Source organism: Ylistrum balloti, unplaced genomic scaffold, assembly GCF_031769215.1.
Source record: "Ylistrum balloti isolate Yb309-2 unplaced genomic scaffold, AGI_CSIRO_Ybal_v1 Utg370852, whole genome shotgun sequence".
NCBI classification, from domain to species: domain Eukaryota; kingdom Metazoa; phylum Mollusca; class Bivalvia; order Pectinida; family Pectinidae; genus Ylistrum; species Ylistrum balloti.
This window is the reverse complement of record NW_026782489.1, coordinates 537,353-550,521: the sequence shown is the minus strand read 5'-3', so window position 1 is coordinate 550,521 and position 13,169 is coordinate 537,353. Positions and strand designations below refer to the sequence as shown.

Here is a 13,169-nt window from a genome sequence, read left to right as displayed (position 1 = left end):
AAATAACAGAAGGGTTTTAATTTTTAATATTTTTTGTCCATGTAGAGTTATCCATCTTTATAATGTTGCAAACTTCCGGGACTTGGAACACGAGAGACTACGGATTTCACAACCAAACAGAAAATGTAAAGAATCGAAGGATGTTGTAAATGGATTTAACGTGAGGGTATTTTGTTTTATTACACATATTTAAGTGAGCAATAGGAAAAAGAAGATGCCGGGCCACTCAAGTAAGAAACAATCCCAAAGAACGAAGGGGAATGTCAGGGTAAGTGCACTGAGCAAATTAAAGGTACAGATAACAGCTGTTCACCACAAGGAAGTTATAAACAAAAACATGTCAGTGTAATATATTTTCTTATTTCATTCATAATCACTATATAGATGGCGACGCTTTGCTGTTACACCGAATAATTACTTGAAACATTAAGGTATTATCTATATCTTTCACAATTCTTCATATCAACCTGACCAGGACTAGAATGTATATATACGTTGATATTTTTGGAAAAGTTGTTGTGAAAGTTAAGAATTTCCTTAGAAAACTACATTACAGCCTCTAGAGAATTTCCATCTCCATTACCCAAGTACGAATACACTTTAAACAAGTATTTTTCATGTTTTATCATCGCAGCCATCCAGTAGCAGCCAGGCTGCCCAGCTGCTGTCACAAGCAAGCGATAGATCTACTTTTGTTGGATTTGACACAATGTCTGGGTCGCCAGGTTATGTTCCCATCAGTCAGACATTGGAGGATGTTGACAGCAGTCTAGACGCTGACTTCAGACTTGTTCTTCGCAAGCTCACCAAGAAAGACAGCATTACTAAAGTCAAGGTACTTGACACCTTTGCTGGAATTTTATGATTGGAATGTCTCTGATACCAATTGGTGTTGTTCACTTCTTTTTTGACAAAATAACTAAAAATCTATCATGACATTTCTTAACACCTACCTTTTGTGTAATGATCAATGAGATTTTTAGATATCTTAAAATTATCCACTCTGTCGAGAATCACAGTCCTATTCTATGAGTACAGATCATGACTTTTTAAACTTAAAATATTCTGCTCAAGTAAACGCTGATTAGTCAAATCAGACAGACCTAACTTTACTTAATTTGTTTTTCTTTCAAAGTTTTAATCAGCAAACATAACTGTAATAACATAACATAGCTTTCTACCATGATATGCAGTTTTGGGTGCAATAGATATATCTTTCAAAATCTGATAGTTCATTTGTTTAAAAAAGTTGAAGATATTCCTTGAGATAAATCCATTCAATTTGATCAAATATACAAGGAATGGCTTAACCGGACCTTGTCACTGGTATTTTTGGCATTCCATTGAAGCTCGTTTATGAAAAATTTTCTTCTTGTTTTAGGCACTTCAGGAATTCAGTACTCTTTGTAAGGAGAAGGATATAGAGAACTTGAAAGCTGTACTTCCATTTTGGCCAAGGATGTTCAACAGGGCAGCTATAGTAAGAACAAAGTAGTTGAGCATTGTTTACTTTTGGGATGGATCATAGAATCAGGTGGTCATCTTGAATTTGGATAGATATTGTTTGTCTTTACAATCTGTGGAGAAGTATATCATTCTCAGATTTCAATGTTGAGTGCCAAGATCTCTCTGGGGTCTCTTGTTAAATTGAAGTACATTTCATGATTTACTCAACCATTTCTGTCTTGTTGTATTAGGATGTAGACCACAGAGTTAGGGAGACCACCCAGCAAGCAATGACGGCCCTGGTATTTAAAGCAAGGAAGCATCTTGCACCTTATTTGCGCAGCCTGATGGGTGCATGGCTGTTGTGTCAATGTGACACATATCCTACTGTGGCTGCTGCCGCCACTCAAGCTTTCCAGTCTGCCTTCCCGCCAACCAAACAGACTGATGTTCTCGTCTTCTGTCGCATAGAGATAGCACAAGTATAGCTTGATTCTCAAATGAAACAATTTTTTTTTTATTATGCAACTGTAGGAAAATATGTGTTTTTATTTTTATATATCTGCACTAAGAAATTAATTAACATACATCTATATTTAACAATAAGTTGAGACAGGTAGAGATTTGTTACATCAGTCAGATCAACAATATCTAGATACATGGAGTAAATGTAAAGTGACTGTTGTAGAAGTTCTGTTTTATAACTATACCTTAAAAATAAGTCAAAACAAAGCTTGTACATTTTCCTAATTATGTATATTTTGTTAACTTTTATAGTTTTTGACTGATCAACTGCTGAATCAGACTGCCAACTCCCTGAGTGACCCAAAGTAAGTTATCTCAACAAAAACTACAACTAAAATTGTGTTCTTCATTATGTATCCACTCCTGTCAAAACAACTAAATGACATTTTGTAATTTAGAACATTTATTTTGAGCTGCAAAACTGTATTACCTGCCTTATTACAGTTTTCTCTGCTAGACTGCATTTGTTGAAATAAAGACCTGTTAGGGCCACCATTCTTGATAAAAATTTTGGCCAAAACAGTGCTGATTGGTCAATTAATTCAATGAATTATCGTATGGGTTTGAGTCACGATGGCAATGAAAGTGAGATATGAACATTAACTAGGGGGTATCTGCCAGGGTAAATGTATTGAAAATCATTTGAAAATAGGTTGTTTAAAGTTCCAAAATTTGTGCAAGTACTGTTTCAAGTAACTGGCCAAAAGTTTGATAAATGATGTGATATTGTGACATGAAGTGTCTGCTTGAGACTATCATATTTGATTTGATTATTCAATAAACAAGCAACAGTTGGTATAGTAATGCACCAGTGCATATTTGACTTCATTGTTGTGATGGTTATATACAGATTTTTTATTAGTAGTTCCAAAATATAAAAATTTACACCAATGTGTTAGTTCTATAGCACTAGTTAATTTTTTTCATGGAATTATATTCCTGTCATTTTTAAACATTGACTGTGCTTTGTTCACTCCTTCCAGATCTACAGATCCTGATGATATGCAAAACAAATATCTCAGAGTAATGACATCATCACTTTATAGCTTAAGGAAATTATTAACTTCTCTTCCTGTCAACCATATCGAGTCGCTTAGGGATAGCCTGGATGTTCTGATGAAAGATTCAAAGTTTTGGAAGTATGGAAAGTCCCCTACAGCAAGTGTAAGTGTTGTATAAATGTATGTATACTGTGTTCCTTAATCCTCTCCCCCTCCTACTCACATACACATACACTCACATTACACATACAAATGTAAAATCTTGTGTTTCAGAAAAGTGTATTGTATACTCTTCATGGAATATACTGTGTCAAATGTGTACCCTACCATTACCCCACCCTACCATCACCCCACCCTAACACCACCTCACCCTACCACCACCACCTCACCCTACCACCACCTCACTCTGCCACCACTACCTCACCCTACCATCACCCCACCCTAACACCACCCCACCCTACCACCACCCCACCCTACCACTACCTCATCCTACCACCACCCCACCCTAACACCACCCCACCCTATCACCACCCCACCCTACCACTACCTCACCCTAACACCACCTCACCCTACCACCACCTCACCCTACCACCACCATCACCCCACCCTAACACCACCTCACCCTACCAACACCCCACCCTAACACCACCTCACCCTACCACCACCATCACCCCACCCTAACACCACCTCACCCTACCACCACCCAACCCTAACACCACCTCACCCTACCACCACAACACCCTACCAACACCACCCCACCCTACCACCATCACTCCACCCTAACACCACCCACCCTACCACCACATCACCCTACCAACACCACCCCACCCTACCAACATCACCCCACCCTAACACCACCTCACTCCTTAAACAGAAAGACTTAAACATGTTTATATTCATACTTAAGTAAAATTCCAGAAAAGAGTGAATTTTGCAATTTATGTTATCTTTTTCAGATAAAAGCAGCCTTTTATTCCTTCCTTGCCTGTATCTGCCAAGTACAACCAGAGTTGTCTGCCCTTTATAGCAGCAAGTCAACACCACTGATCTTACACAATCTGGATGAGAAAGACCCAGTCATTTGTCCCGCTGTGTGGGAAGCTACATTATCCCTAATCAGCCATGTCCCAGTTAGTGTTCAACAGTGATCTCACAATTATTGAGTTTAACTTCTTTTTTCCCAAGATCGTTTAAATAGAACATGTTACCATAACTACTTTGTTGTGAAGTAAGTGTATGAATGTTTTCTCACATTGTGTTTAGGTGTTCACGTCTTTACTTTCTATGGGGAGGTCATTTGAATTTTGTAAGAAAAAAGTCATTGTACATATATAATCCTTTTATTTTTCAATTTAGATATAAAACATAGTGTTTTCAGGACTGAGGATGATCTGTTATGCATGGCTTCAAACTGGCCTTTTTGCACTTCAGGACTGTTGGAAATCTGTAAGTGTGGAAAAAGCATTTTGGCCAAAATTGCGATCAGCCCTTGAGAATGGTTTCTATGGAAACATGACTCTGATTGGACCCAACCTGTTGCCATTCCTTAGTAAAGTACCAGCAGATATCCTGGGTGCAGATAAAAGATTCTATACACAGTTCTTCTCTTACATAACTTCAGGGTAAGACATCAGAATTAGACATATTTACATGACATGAGGATGAGACATATTTACATGACATCATAATTAGACATATTTACATGACATGAGGATGAGACATATCTATATGACATGAGGTTGAGACATATCTTACATGATATAAGTGTGAGACATGCTTATATGACATAAGTGTGAGACATATACATGACATCATAATTAGACATATTTACATGACATGAGAATGAGACATATTTACATGACATCATAATTAGACATATTTACATGACATGAGGATGAGACATATCTTACATGATATTAGTGTGAGACATGTTTACATGACATTAGTGTGAGACATGTTTATATGACATAAGGGTGTGACATGTTTATATGACATAAGTGTGAGAAATATACACGGCATCATGTTGAGACATATATTACATGTCATTAGTGTGAGACATGTTTACATGACATTAGTGTGAAACATATTTATATAACATAAGGGTGAGACATGTTTATATGACATTAGTGTGAGATATGTTTATATGACATAGTGTGAGACATGTTTATATGACATAATAGATATCAGTGATTCAGCCCCTGTCTGTGTACAGTCTAGGTAAGGCATTATAGATATCAGTGATTCAGCCCCTATCTGTGTACAGTCTAGGTAAGGCATTCTACATCTCAGTGATTCAGCCCCTATCTGTGTACAGTCTAGGTAAGACATTATAGATATCAGTGATTCAGCCCCTATCTGTGTACAGTCTAGGTAAGACATTATAGATATCAATGATTCAGCCCCTGTCTGTGTACAGTCTAGGTAAGGCATTATAGATATCAGTGATTCAGCCCCTGTCTGTGTACAGTCTAGGTAAGGCATTATAGATATCAGTGATTCAGCCCCTGTCTGTGTACAGTCTAGGTAAGACATTATAGATATCAGTGATTCAGCCCCTATCTGTGTACAGTCTAGGTAAGGCATTATAGATATCAGTGATTCAGCCCCTGTCTGTGTACAGTCTAGGTAAGACATTATAGATATCAGTGATTCAGCCCCTGTCTGTGTACAGTCTAGGTAAGGCATTATAGATATCAGTGATTCAGCCCCTATCTGTGTACAGTCTAGGTAAGGCATTATAGATATCAGTGATTCAGCCCCTGTGTACAGTCTAGGTAATACATTATAGATATCAGTGATTCAGCCCCTGTCTGTGTACAGTCTAGGTAAGACATTATAGATATGAGTGATTCAGCCCCTGTCTGTGTACAGTCTAGGTAAGACATTATAGATATCAGTGATTCAGCCCCTGTCTGTGTACAGTCTAGGTAATACATTATAGATATCAGTGATTCAGCCCCTGTCTGTGTACAGTCTAGGTAAGGCATTATATTCATATGTGATCAGTGATTCAGCCCCTGTCTGTGTACAGTCTAGGTAATACATTATAGATATCAGTGATTCAGCCCCTGTCTGTGTACAGTCTAGGTAAGGCATTATAGATATCAGTGATTCAGCCCCTGTGTGTGTACAGTCTAGGTAAGACATTATAGATATCAGTGATTCAGCCCCTGTCTGTGTACAGTCTAGGTAAGACATACAGATATCAGTGATTCAGCCCCTATCTGTGTACAGTCTAGGTAAGACATTATAGATATCAGTGATTCAGCCCCTGTCTGTGTACAGTCTAGGTAAGACATTATAGATATCAGTGATTCAGCCCCTGTCTGTGTACAGTCTAGGTAAGGCATTATAGATATCAGTGATTCAGCCCCTGTCTGTGTACAGTCTAGGTAAGACATTATAGATATCAGTGATTCAGCCCCTGTCTGTGTACAGTCTAGGTAAGACATTATAGATATCAATGATTCAGCCCCTATCTGTGTACAGTCTAGGTGAGGCATTATAGATATCAGTGATTCAGCCCCTATCTGTTTACAGTCTAGGTAAGGTGTTCTACATCTCAGTGATTCAGCCCCTATCTGTGTACAGTCTAGGTAAGGCATTATAGATATCAGTGATTCAGCCCCTGTCTGTGTACAGTCTAGGTAAGGCATTATAGATATCAGTGATTCAGCCCCTGTCTGTGTACAGTCTAGGTAAGGCATTATAGATATCAGTGATTCAGCCCCTGTCTGTGTACAGTCTAGGTAAGGCATTATAGATATCAGTGATTCAGCCCCTGTCTGTGTACAGTCTAGGTAAGACATTATAGATATCAGTGATTCAGCCCCTGTCTGTGTACAGTCTAGGTAAGGCATTATAGATATCAGTGATTCAGCCCCTATCTGTTTACAGTCTAGGTAAGACATTATAGATATCAGTGATTCAGCCCCTATCTGTGTACAGTCTAGGTAAGACATTATAGATATCAGTGATTCAGCCCCTATCTGTGTACAGTCTAGGTAAGGCATTATAGATATCAGTGATTCAGCCCCTGTCTGTGTACAGTCTAGGTAAGGCATTCTACATCTCAGTGATTCAGCCCCTATCTGTGTACAGTCTAGGTAAGGCATTATAGATATCAGTGATTCAGCCCCTGGCTATGTACAGTCTAGGTAAGGCATTATAGATATCAGTGATTCAGCCCCTATCTGTGTACAGTCTAGGTAAGGCATTATAGATATCAGTGATTCAGCCCCTGTGTACAGTCTAGGTAATACATTATAGATATCAGTGATTCAGCCCCTGTCTATGTACAGTCTAGTGAAGGCCTACATGGAATGTTGCCAGTATGTCACCATGACTGTGGATGAGAGACAAATATCCAGATCTATAATCCTGGAGAAGGTGAGGTGTACAATGTTAAATTCAAAAGAAAAAAATTTAGGTTAGATTCAGTCATTTGTCCTTTGTTCTATAGCCTAAAATTGATGTCTGTCATTTCATTATGTTGACTCTGAGAATGAGTCATTTGTCCTTTGTTCTATAGCCTAACATTGATGTGTCATTTCATTATGTTGACTCTGAGAATGAGTCATTTGCACTTTGTTCTATAGCCTAACAGTGATGTATATCATTTCCAGATCTTCACTCAAAATTGATCTGTTTGTGATATTGTTATTAATACTAATGAATATCTGTGTACATGTATAACAGGTATTGCCGATGGTTCAGACATCTCTTATGGACTGTAAATCTACCCTCCATATATCTCCCCTGTACAGTTTGATAGGCAGTGTATTCTCTAGCCTAGAACACTCTGCTGGTGATGTGACTAATGAGTTTTGGACAGAGTTAGGGGACAGTGTGCTGGAAAGATTATCAAGTGAAGAATCAGACTTGGAGGACAGTAAGTTTGTGGAGCGATGTATTCATCTAGTCACCTGTCTTGTGTATCCTAAAACAGGCAGCAAAAGCAAAACGGAAAAGGTGAAGTTTTCTCTTGGAACAGAACCTGATCCTATAGCAACAGAAGGAGAGAGAACTGCTTTATCAACAGGGGCTGCTCACCTAGTACAGAGAATAACCCTGAAGGCTTTCCAAATGGCACGAGAGACCCACAGCGTCCATTGTTTGCACCTGTTTGCATCACTGGTTGAATTGGACCCGTCTCAGAACACAATACAGAAAGTGATTGAGGAGTGTGAGGGTCGTGTGGTGGATCATCAGTCGCCCTCATTGTACTTTATTTTCACTGTGTGTATACCCTGGCTACAGGAAATTATATCATCAGAGGGCACTGACCCCAGACAGCTGCTGTCTGTGATCTGTGTATTCATGCCTCTTCTGGAGTCTGACTCCATTGGTCAACTGTTGCAGCAGCTCTGCCAGGTCAGTATCAGAGTAAACCAAAGTCAGTTTAATGTTAAGTGTTGGGCAAAATACTTTATATATAACTGATATCTGGTTTGCATTTTTACGTTGAGAGGTAGAGATAACTGTGTAGAAATCTGTTGATTGTCTGCTCTACTTAAAACAATAAAGCATTTAGGGTTTGTGAAGAAGTTTAATCATTTAGTGTTTGTGAAGAAGTTTAATCATTTAGTGTTAGTGCAGAAGTTTTTCTTTCTCTCTGTACAATAAATATTACTTCTGAAATTATATTCATGACAGATGGAACTGAGTTTTGGGGCATTCCACCACCTCCTGGAGAAGATCATGCCACTTCAAGTCCGATTATCCAGTGTTAGTGCCTGGTTACAGGGCCCAACATTCCACAGCAAAGTAACTGCCATCACAACAGAACTGTGTCAGAGAAGCATGACACTCAAGATGGCTGACGACTGTGACATACAGAAGGGCTGGAGTGTTATATGCCTAGTACTGGGGGAACAGTCCAGTAAGTAGTGAGATATCCCTGGTACTGGGGGAACAGTCCAGTAAGTAGTGAGATATCCCTGGTACTGGGGAAACAGTCCAGTAGGTAGTGAGATATCCCTGGTACTGGGGGAACAGTTCAGTAAGTACTGAGATATCCCTGGTACTAGGGGAACAGTCCGGTAAGAAGTGAGATATCCCTGGTACTGGGGGAATAGTTCAGTAAGTAGTGAGATATCCCTGGTACTGGGGGAACAGTTCAGTAAGTAGTGAGATATCCCTGGTACTGGGGGAACAGTTCAGTAAGTAGTGAGATATCCCTGGTACTGGGGGAACAGTTCAGTAAGTAGTGAGATATCCCTGGTACTGGGGGAACAGTTCAGTAAGTAGTGAGATATCCCTGGTACTAGGGGAACAGTTCAGTAAGCAGTGAGATATCCCTGGTAGTAAGTAGTGAGATATCCCTGGTACTGGGGGAACAGTTCAGTAAGTAGTGAGATATCCCTGGTACTGGAGGAACAGTTCAGTAAGTAGTGAGATATCCCTGGTACTGGAGGAACAGTTCAGTAAGTAGTGAGATATCCCTGGTACTGGGGGAACAGTCCAGTAAGTAGTGAGATATCCCTGGTACTGGGGGAACAGTCCAGTAAGTAGTGAGATATCCCTGGTACTGGGGGAACAGTTCAGTAAGTAGTGAGATATCCCTGGTACTGGGGGAACAGTCCAGTAAGATGAGATATCCCTGTTGGGGGAACAGTTCATAATGATGAAGTCAATAAAGTATATGTAACCAATTTTCTACAGTAATTGATTGTCTAATACTAAAGACGTTTTGCTATTTGATGATTTTGTTTCACAGATTGGACGCTGAGCCATGAACTAGTACATGAGATTCTTCAGATTGTCCATCGGTCACTTCTGGTTCTCAAACACAGTAAAGATGACCACAAGGCTGACATAGCTATCAAGTTTGTTGCCATGGCTACTCGCAGCTTTTTCCTCAATTCCAAGGTAAATCTGAAAGTGTACAATGAAAACTCCTTGAGTGTCATTGATTGAGTTATGTCACCAGGTTAAACACAGTGGTAACATAAAATGTTTGATGAACAGGTAGATATATATGTCAAGGGTGTTTCTGTGTATTTGAACTGTACTTATAAAGCACATTTAAATCTTCATTTTATTGAACAAATGATTTACATTTATATGTCTTTTTTCAGAAAATTGCATACTAGTAGTCTATCATGTGTAGTCTAAAACATCACATTTCTGTCACTTCTCTGATGTCACTGATAGAGTGTGTACAGTTCTGGTCACTAAAACATTACACACAAACATTTCTGTCACACACAAACATTTCTGTCACTTCTCTGATGACACTGATAGAGTGTGTACAGTTCTGGTCAACATAAACATGTTTGATGTAACAGGTTAGATATATATGTCACTTCTCTGATGTCACTGATAGAGTGTGTACAGTTCTGGTCACTAAAACATCACACACAAACATTTCTGTCACTTCTCTGATGACACTGATAGATTGTGTACAGTTCTAGTCACTAAAACATCACACACAAACATTTCTGTCACTTCTCTGATGTCACTGATAGAGTGTGTACAGTTCTGGTCACTAAAACATCACACACAAACATTTCTGTCACTTCTCTGATGTCACTGATAGAGTGTGTACAGTTCTGGTCACTAAAACATCACACACAAACATTTCTGTCACTTCTCTGATGTCACTGATAGATTGTTTACAGTTCTTGTCACTAAATCATCACACAAACATTTCTGTCACTTCTCTGATGTCACTGATAGAGTGTGTACAGTTCTAGTCACTAAAACATCACACACAAACATTTCTGTCACTTCTCTGATGTCACTGATAGAGTGTGTACAGTTCTAGTCACTAAAACATCACACACAAACATTTCTGTCACTTCTCTGATGTCACTGATAGAGTGTGTACAGTTCTAGTCACTAAAACATCACACACAAACATTTCTGTCACTTCTCTGATGTCACTGATAGAGTGTGTACAGTTCTGGTCACTAAAACATCACACACAAACATTTCTGTCACTTCTCTGATGTCACTGATAGAGTGTGTACAGTTCTGGTCACTAAAACATCACACAAACATTTCTGTCACTGCTCTGATGTCACTGATAGAGTGTGTACAGTTCTAGTCACTAAAACATCACACACAAACATTTCTGTCACTTCTCTGATGTCACTGATAGAGTGTGTACAGTTCTAGTCACTAAAACATCACACACAAACATTTCTGTCACATCTCTGATGTCACTGATAGAGTGTGTACAGTTCTGGTCACTAAAACATCACAAACAATCTTTTCAGTATTGTTTTTTCTTCACTTAATTGGATTATGAAGGATCTTGTATTTATTACAGAGTTGTCTGTCCTTGCCTTCAGCCTCGGACCTACTTTTAACTTTGTTCTCTGTATCCCTTGACAACAGTTGGGATGTCAGTGGTAAGTACTTAAATGTAGGCAAAAGTTTTTCTAAGAAAAGATATCAAATCATAATATAAGCAGGGTTTAAGATTCTCCTACCAGTGAAACTATAAGGTTTTGGGAAGGGGGGACTATAGTTTACCTTTCTGTCCTTACCTAAGTCTGGGAAATTCACAGCAGTGTTAGAATGTTGGGAAGGGGGGACTATAGTTTACCTTTCTGTCCTTACCTGTGTCTGAGAAATTCACAGCAGTGTTAGAATGACTAGGTTTATATAGGCTGTTGTACCTCGGTGTTAGAATGACTAGGATTATATAGGCTGTTGTACCATGGTGTTAGAATATCGTGACTAGGATTATATAGGCTGTTGTACCTTGGTGTTAGAATATCGTGACTAGGATTATATAGGCTGTTGTACCTTGGTGTTAGAATATCGTGACTAGGATTATATAGGCTGTTGTACCTTGGTGTTAGAATGACTAGGATTATATAGGCTGTTGTACCTTGGTGTTAGAATGACTAGGATTATATAGGCTGTTGTACCTTGGTGTTAGAATGACTAGGATTATATAGGCTGTTGTACCTTGGTGTTAGAATGACTAGGATTATATAGGCTGTTGTACCTTGGTGTTAGAATGACTAGGATTATATAGGCTGTTGTACCTTGGTGTTAGAATGACTAGGATTATATAGGCTGTTGTACCTTGGTGTTAGAATGACTAGGATTATATAGGCTGTTGTACCTTGGTGTTAGAATGACTAGGATTATATAGGCTGTTGTACCTTGGTGTTAGAATGACTAGGATTATATAGGCTGTTGTACCTTGGTGTTAGAATGACTAGGATTATATAGGCTGTTGTACCTTGGTGTTAGAATGACTAGGATTATATAGGCTGTTGTACCTTGGTGTTAGAATGACTAGGATTATATAGGCTGTTGTACCTTGGTGTTAGAATGACTAGGATTATATAGGCTGTTGTACCTTGGTGTTAGAATGACTAGGATTATATAGGCTGTTGTACCTTGGTGTTAGAATATCTTGACTAGGATTATATAGGCTGTTGTACCTTGGTGTTAGAATGACTAGGATTATATAGGCTGTTGTACCTTGGTGTTAGAATATCGTGACTAGGATTATATAGGCTGTTGTACCTTGGTGTTAGAATATCGACTAGGATTATATAGGCTGTTGTACCTTGGTGTTAGAATATCGACTAGGATTATATAGGCTGTTGTACCTTGGTGTTAGAATGACTAGGATTATATAGGCTGTTGTACCTTGGTGTTAGAATGACTAGGATTATATAGACTGTTGTACCTTGGTGTTATAATATCGTGACTAGGATTATATAGGCTGTTGTACCTTGGTGTTAGAATGACTAGGATTATATAGGCTGTTGTACCTTGGTGTTAGAATATCGTGACTAGGATTATATAGGCTGTTGTACCTTGGTGTTAGAATATCGTGACTAGGATTATATAGGCTGTTGTACCTTGGTGTTAGAATATCGTGACTAGGATTATATAGGCTGTTGTACCTTGGTGTTAGAATATCGTGACTAGGATTATATAGACTGTTGTACCTTGGTGTTAGAATGACTAGAATTATATAAATTGTGGTACCTTGGTATTTCTGTAGTGATTATTTGTTGCAGACGAGACTGTTCAGGAATGTGAAATTGTGTGGACAGAAGGGCTAGCCACCATCATCAAAGAAACTGGTGGAATGTTCCAAGACCAAGGTGTGCTGCATAAAGCAGTAACACTGGTGAAAACTAGACTGGCTAAGTTGACCAGTCTAGCACAGTAAGTACTGTTTACTGTATTGTATCTGTAACAGAAGTTTGTCCACCTGTG

At 38.9% G+C, this 13,169-nt stretch overlaps 1 protein-coding gene across 1 annotated transcript in view; it reads left to right on the top strand.

Moving 5' to 3' along the window:
• The first annotated feature begins 106 nt into the window (after window positions 1-106).
• Window positions 107-13,169, top strand: part of LOC132559071 (E3 ubiquitin-protein ligase listerin-like) — a 31,447-nt gene continuing 18,384 nt past the window's right edge. Inside the window, exons 1-15 of the mRNA XM_060223679.1 lie at window positions 107-268; window positions 635-835; window positions 1,382-1,480; window positions 1,698-1,928; window positions 2,224-2,276; window positions 2,955-3,135; window positions 3,929-4,102; window positions 4,404-4,594; window positions 5,946-5,995; window positions 7,279-7,361; window positions 7,671-8,345; window positions 8,628-8,853; window positions 9,691-9,842; window positions 11,248-11,329; window positions 12,968-13,118. Of these exons, the coding sequence (XP_060079662.1) occupies window positions 215-268; window positions 635-835; window positions 1,382-1,480; window positions 1,698-1,928; window positions 2,224-2,276; window positions 2,955-3,135; window positions 3,929-4,102; window positions 4,404-4,594; window positions 5,946-5,995; window positions 7,279-7,361; window positions 7,671-8,345; window positions 8,628-8,853; window positions 9,691-9,842; window positions 11,248-11,329; window positions 12,968-13,118 (2,603 nt within the window). The 5' untranslated portion in view covers window positions 107-214. The remainder of the gene's footprint in view (window positions 269-634; window positions 836-1,381; window positions 1,481-1,697; window positions 1,929-2,223; window positions 2,277-2,954; window positions 3,136-3,928; window positions 4,103-4,403; window positions 4,595-5,945; window positions 5,996-7,278; window positions 7,362-7,670; window positions 8,346-8,627; window positions 8,854-9,690; window positions 9,843-11,247; window positions 11,330-12,967; window positions 13,119-13,169) is intronic.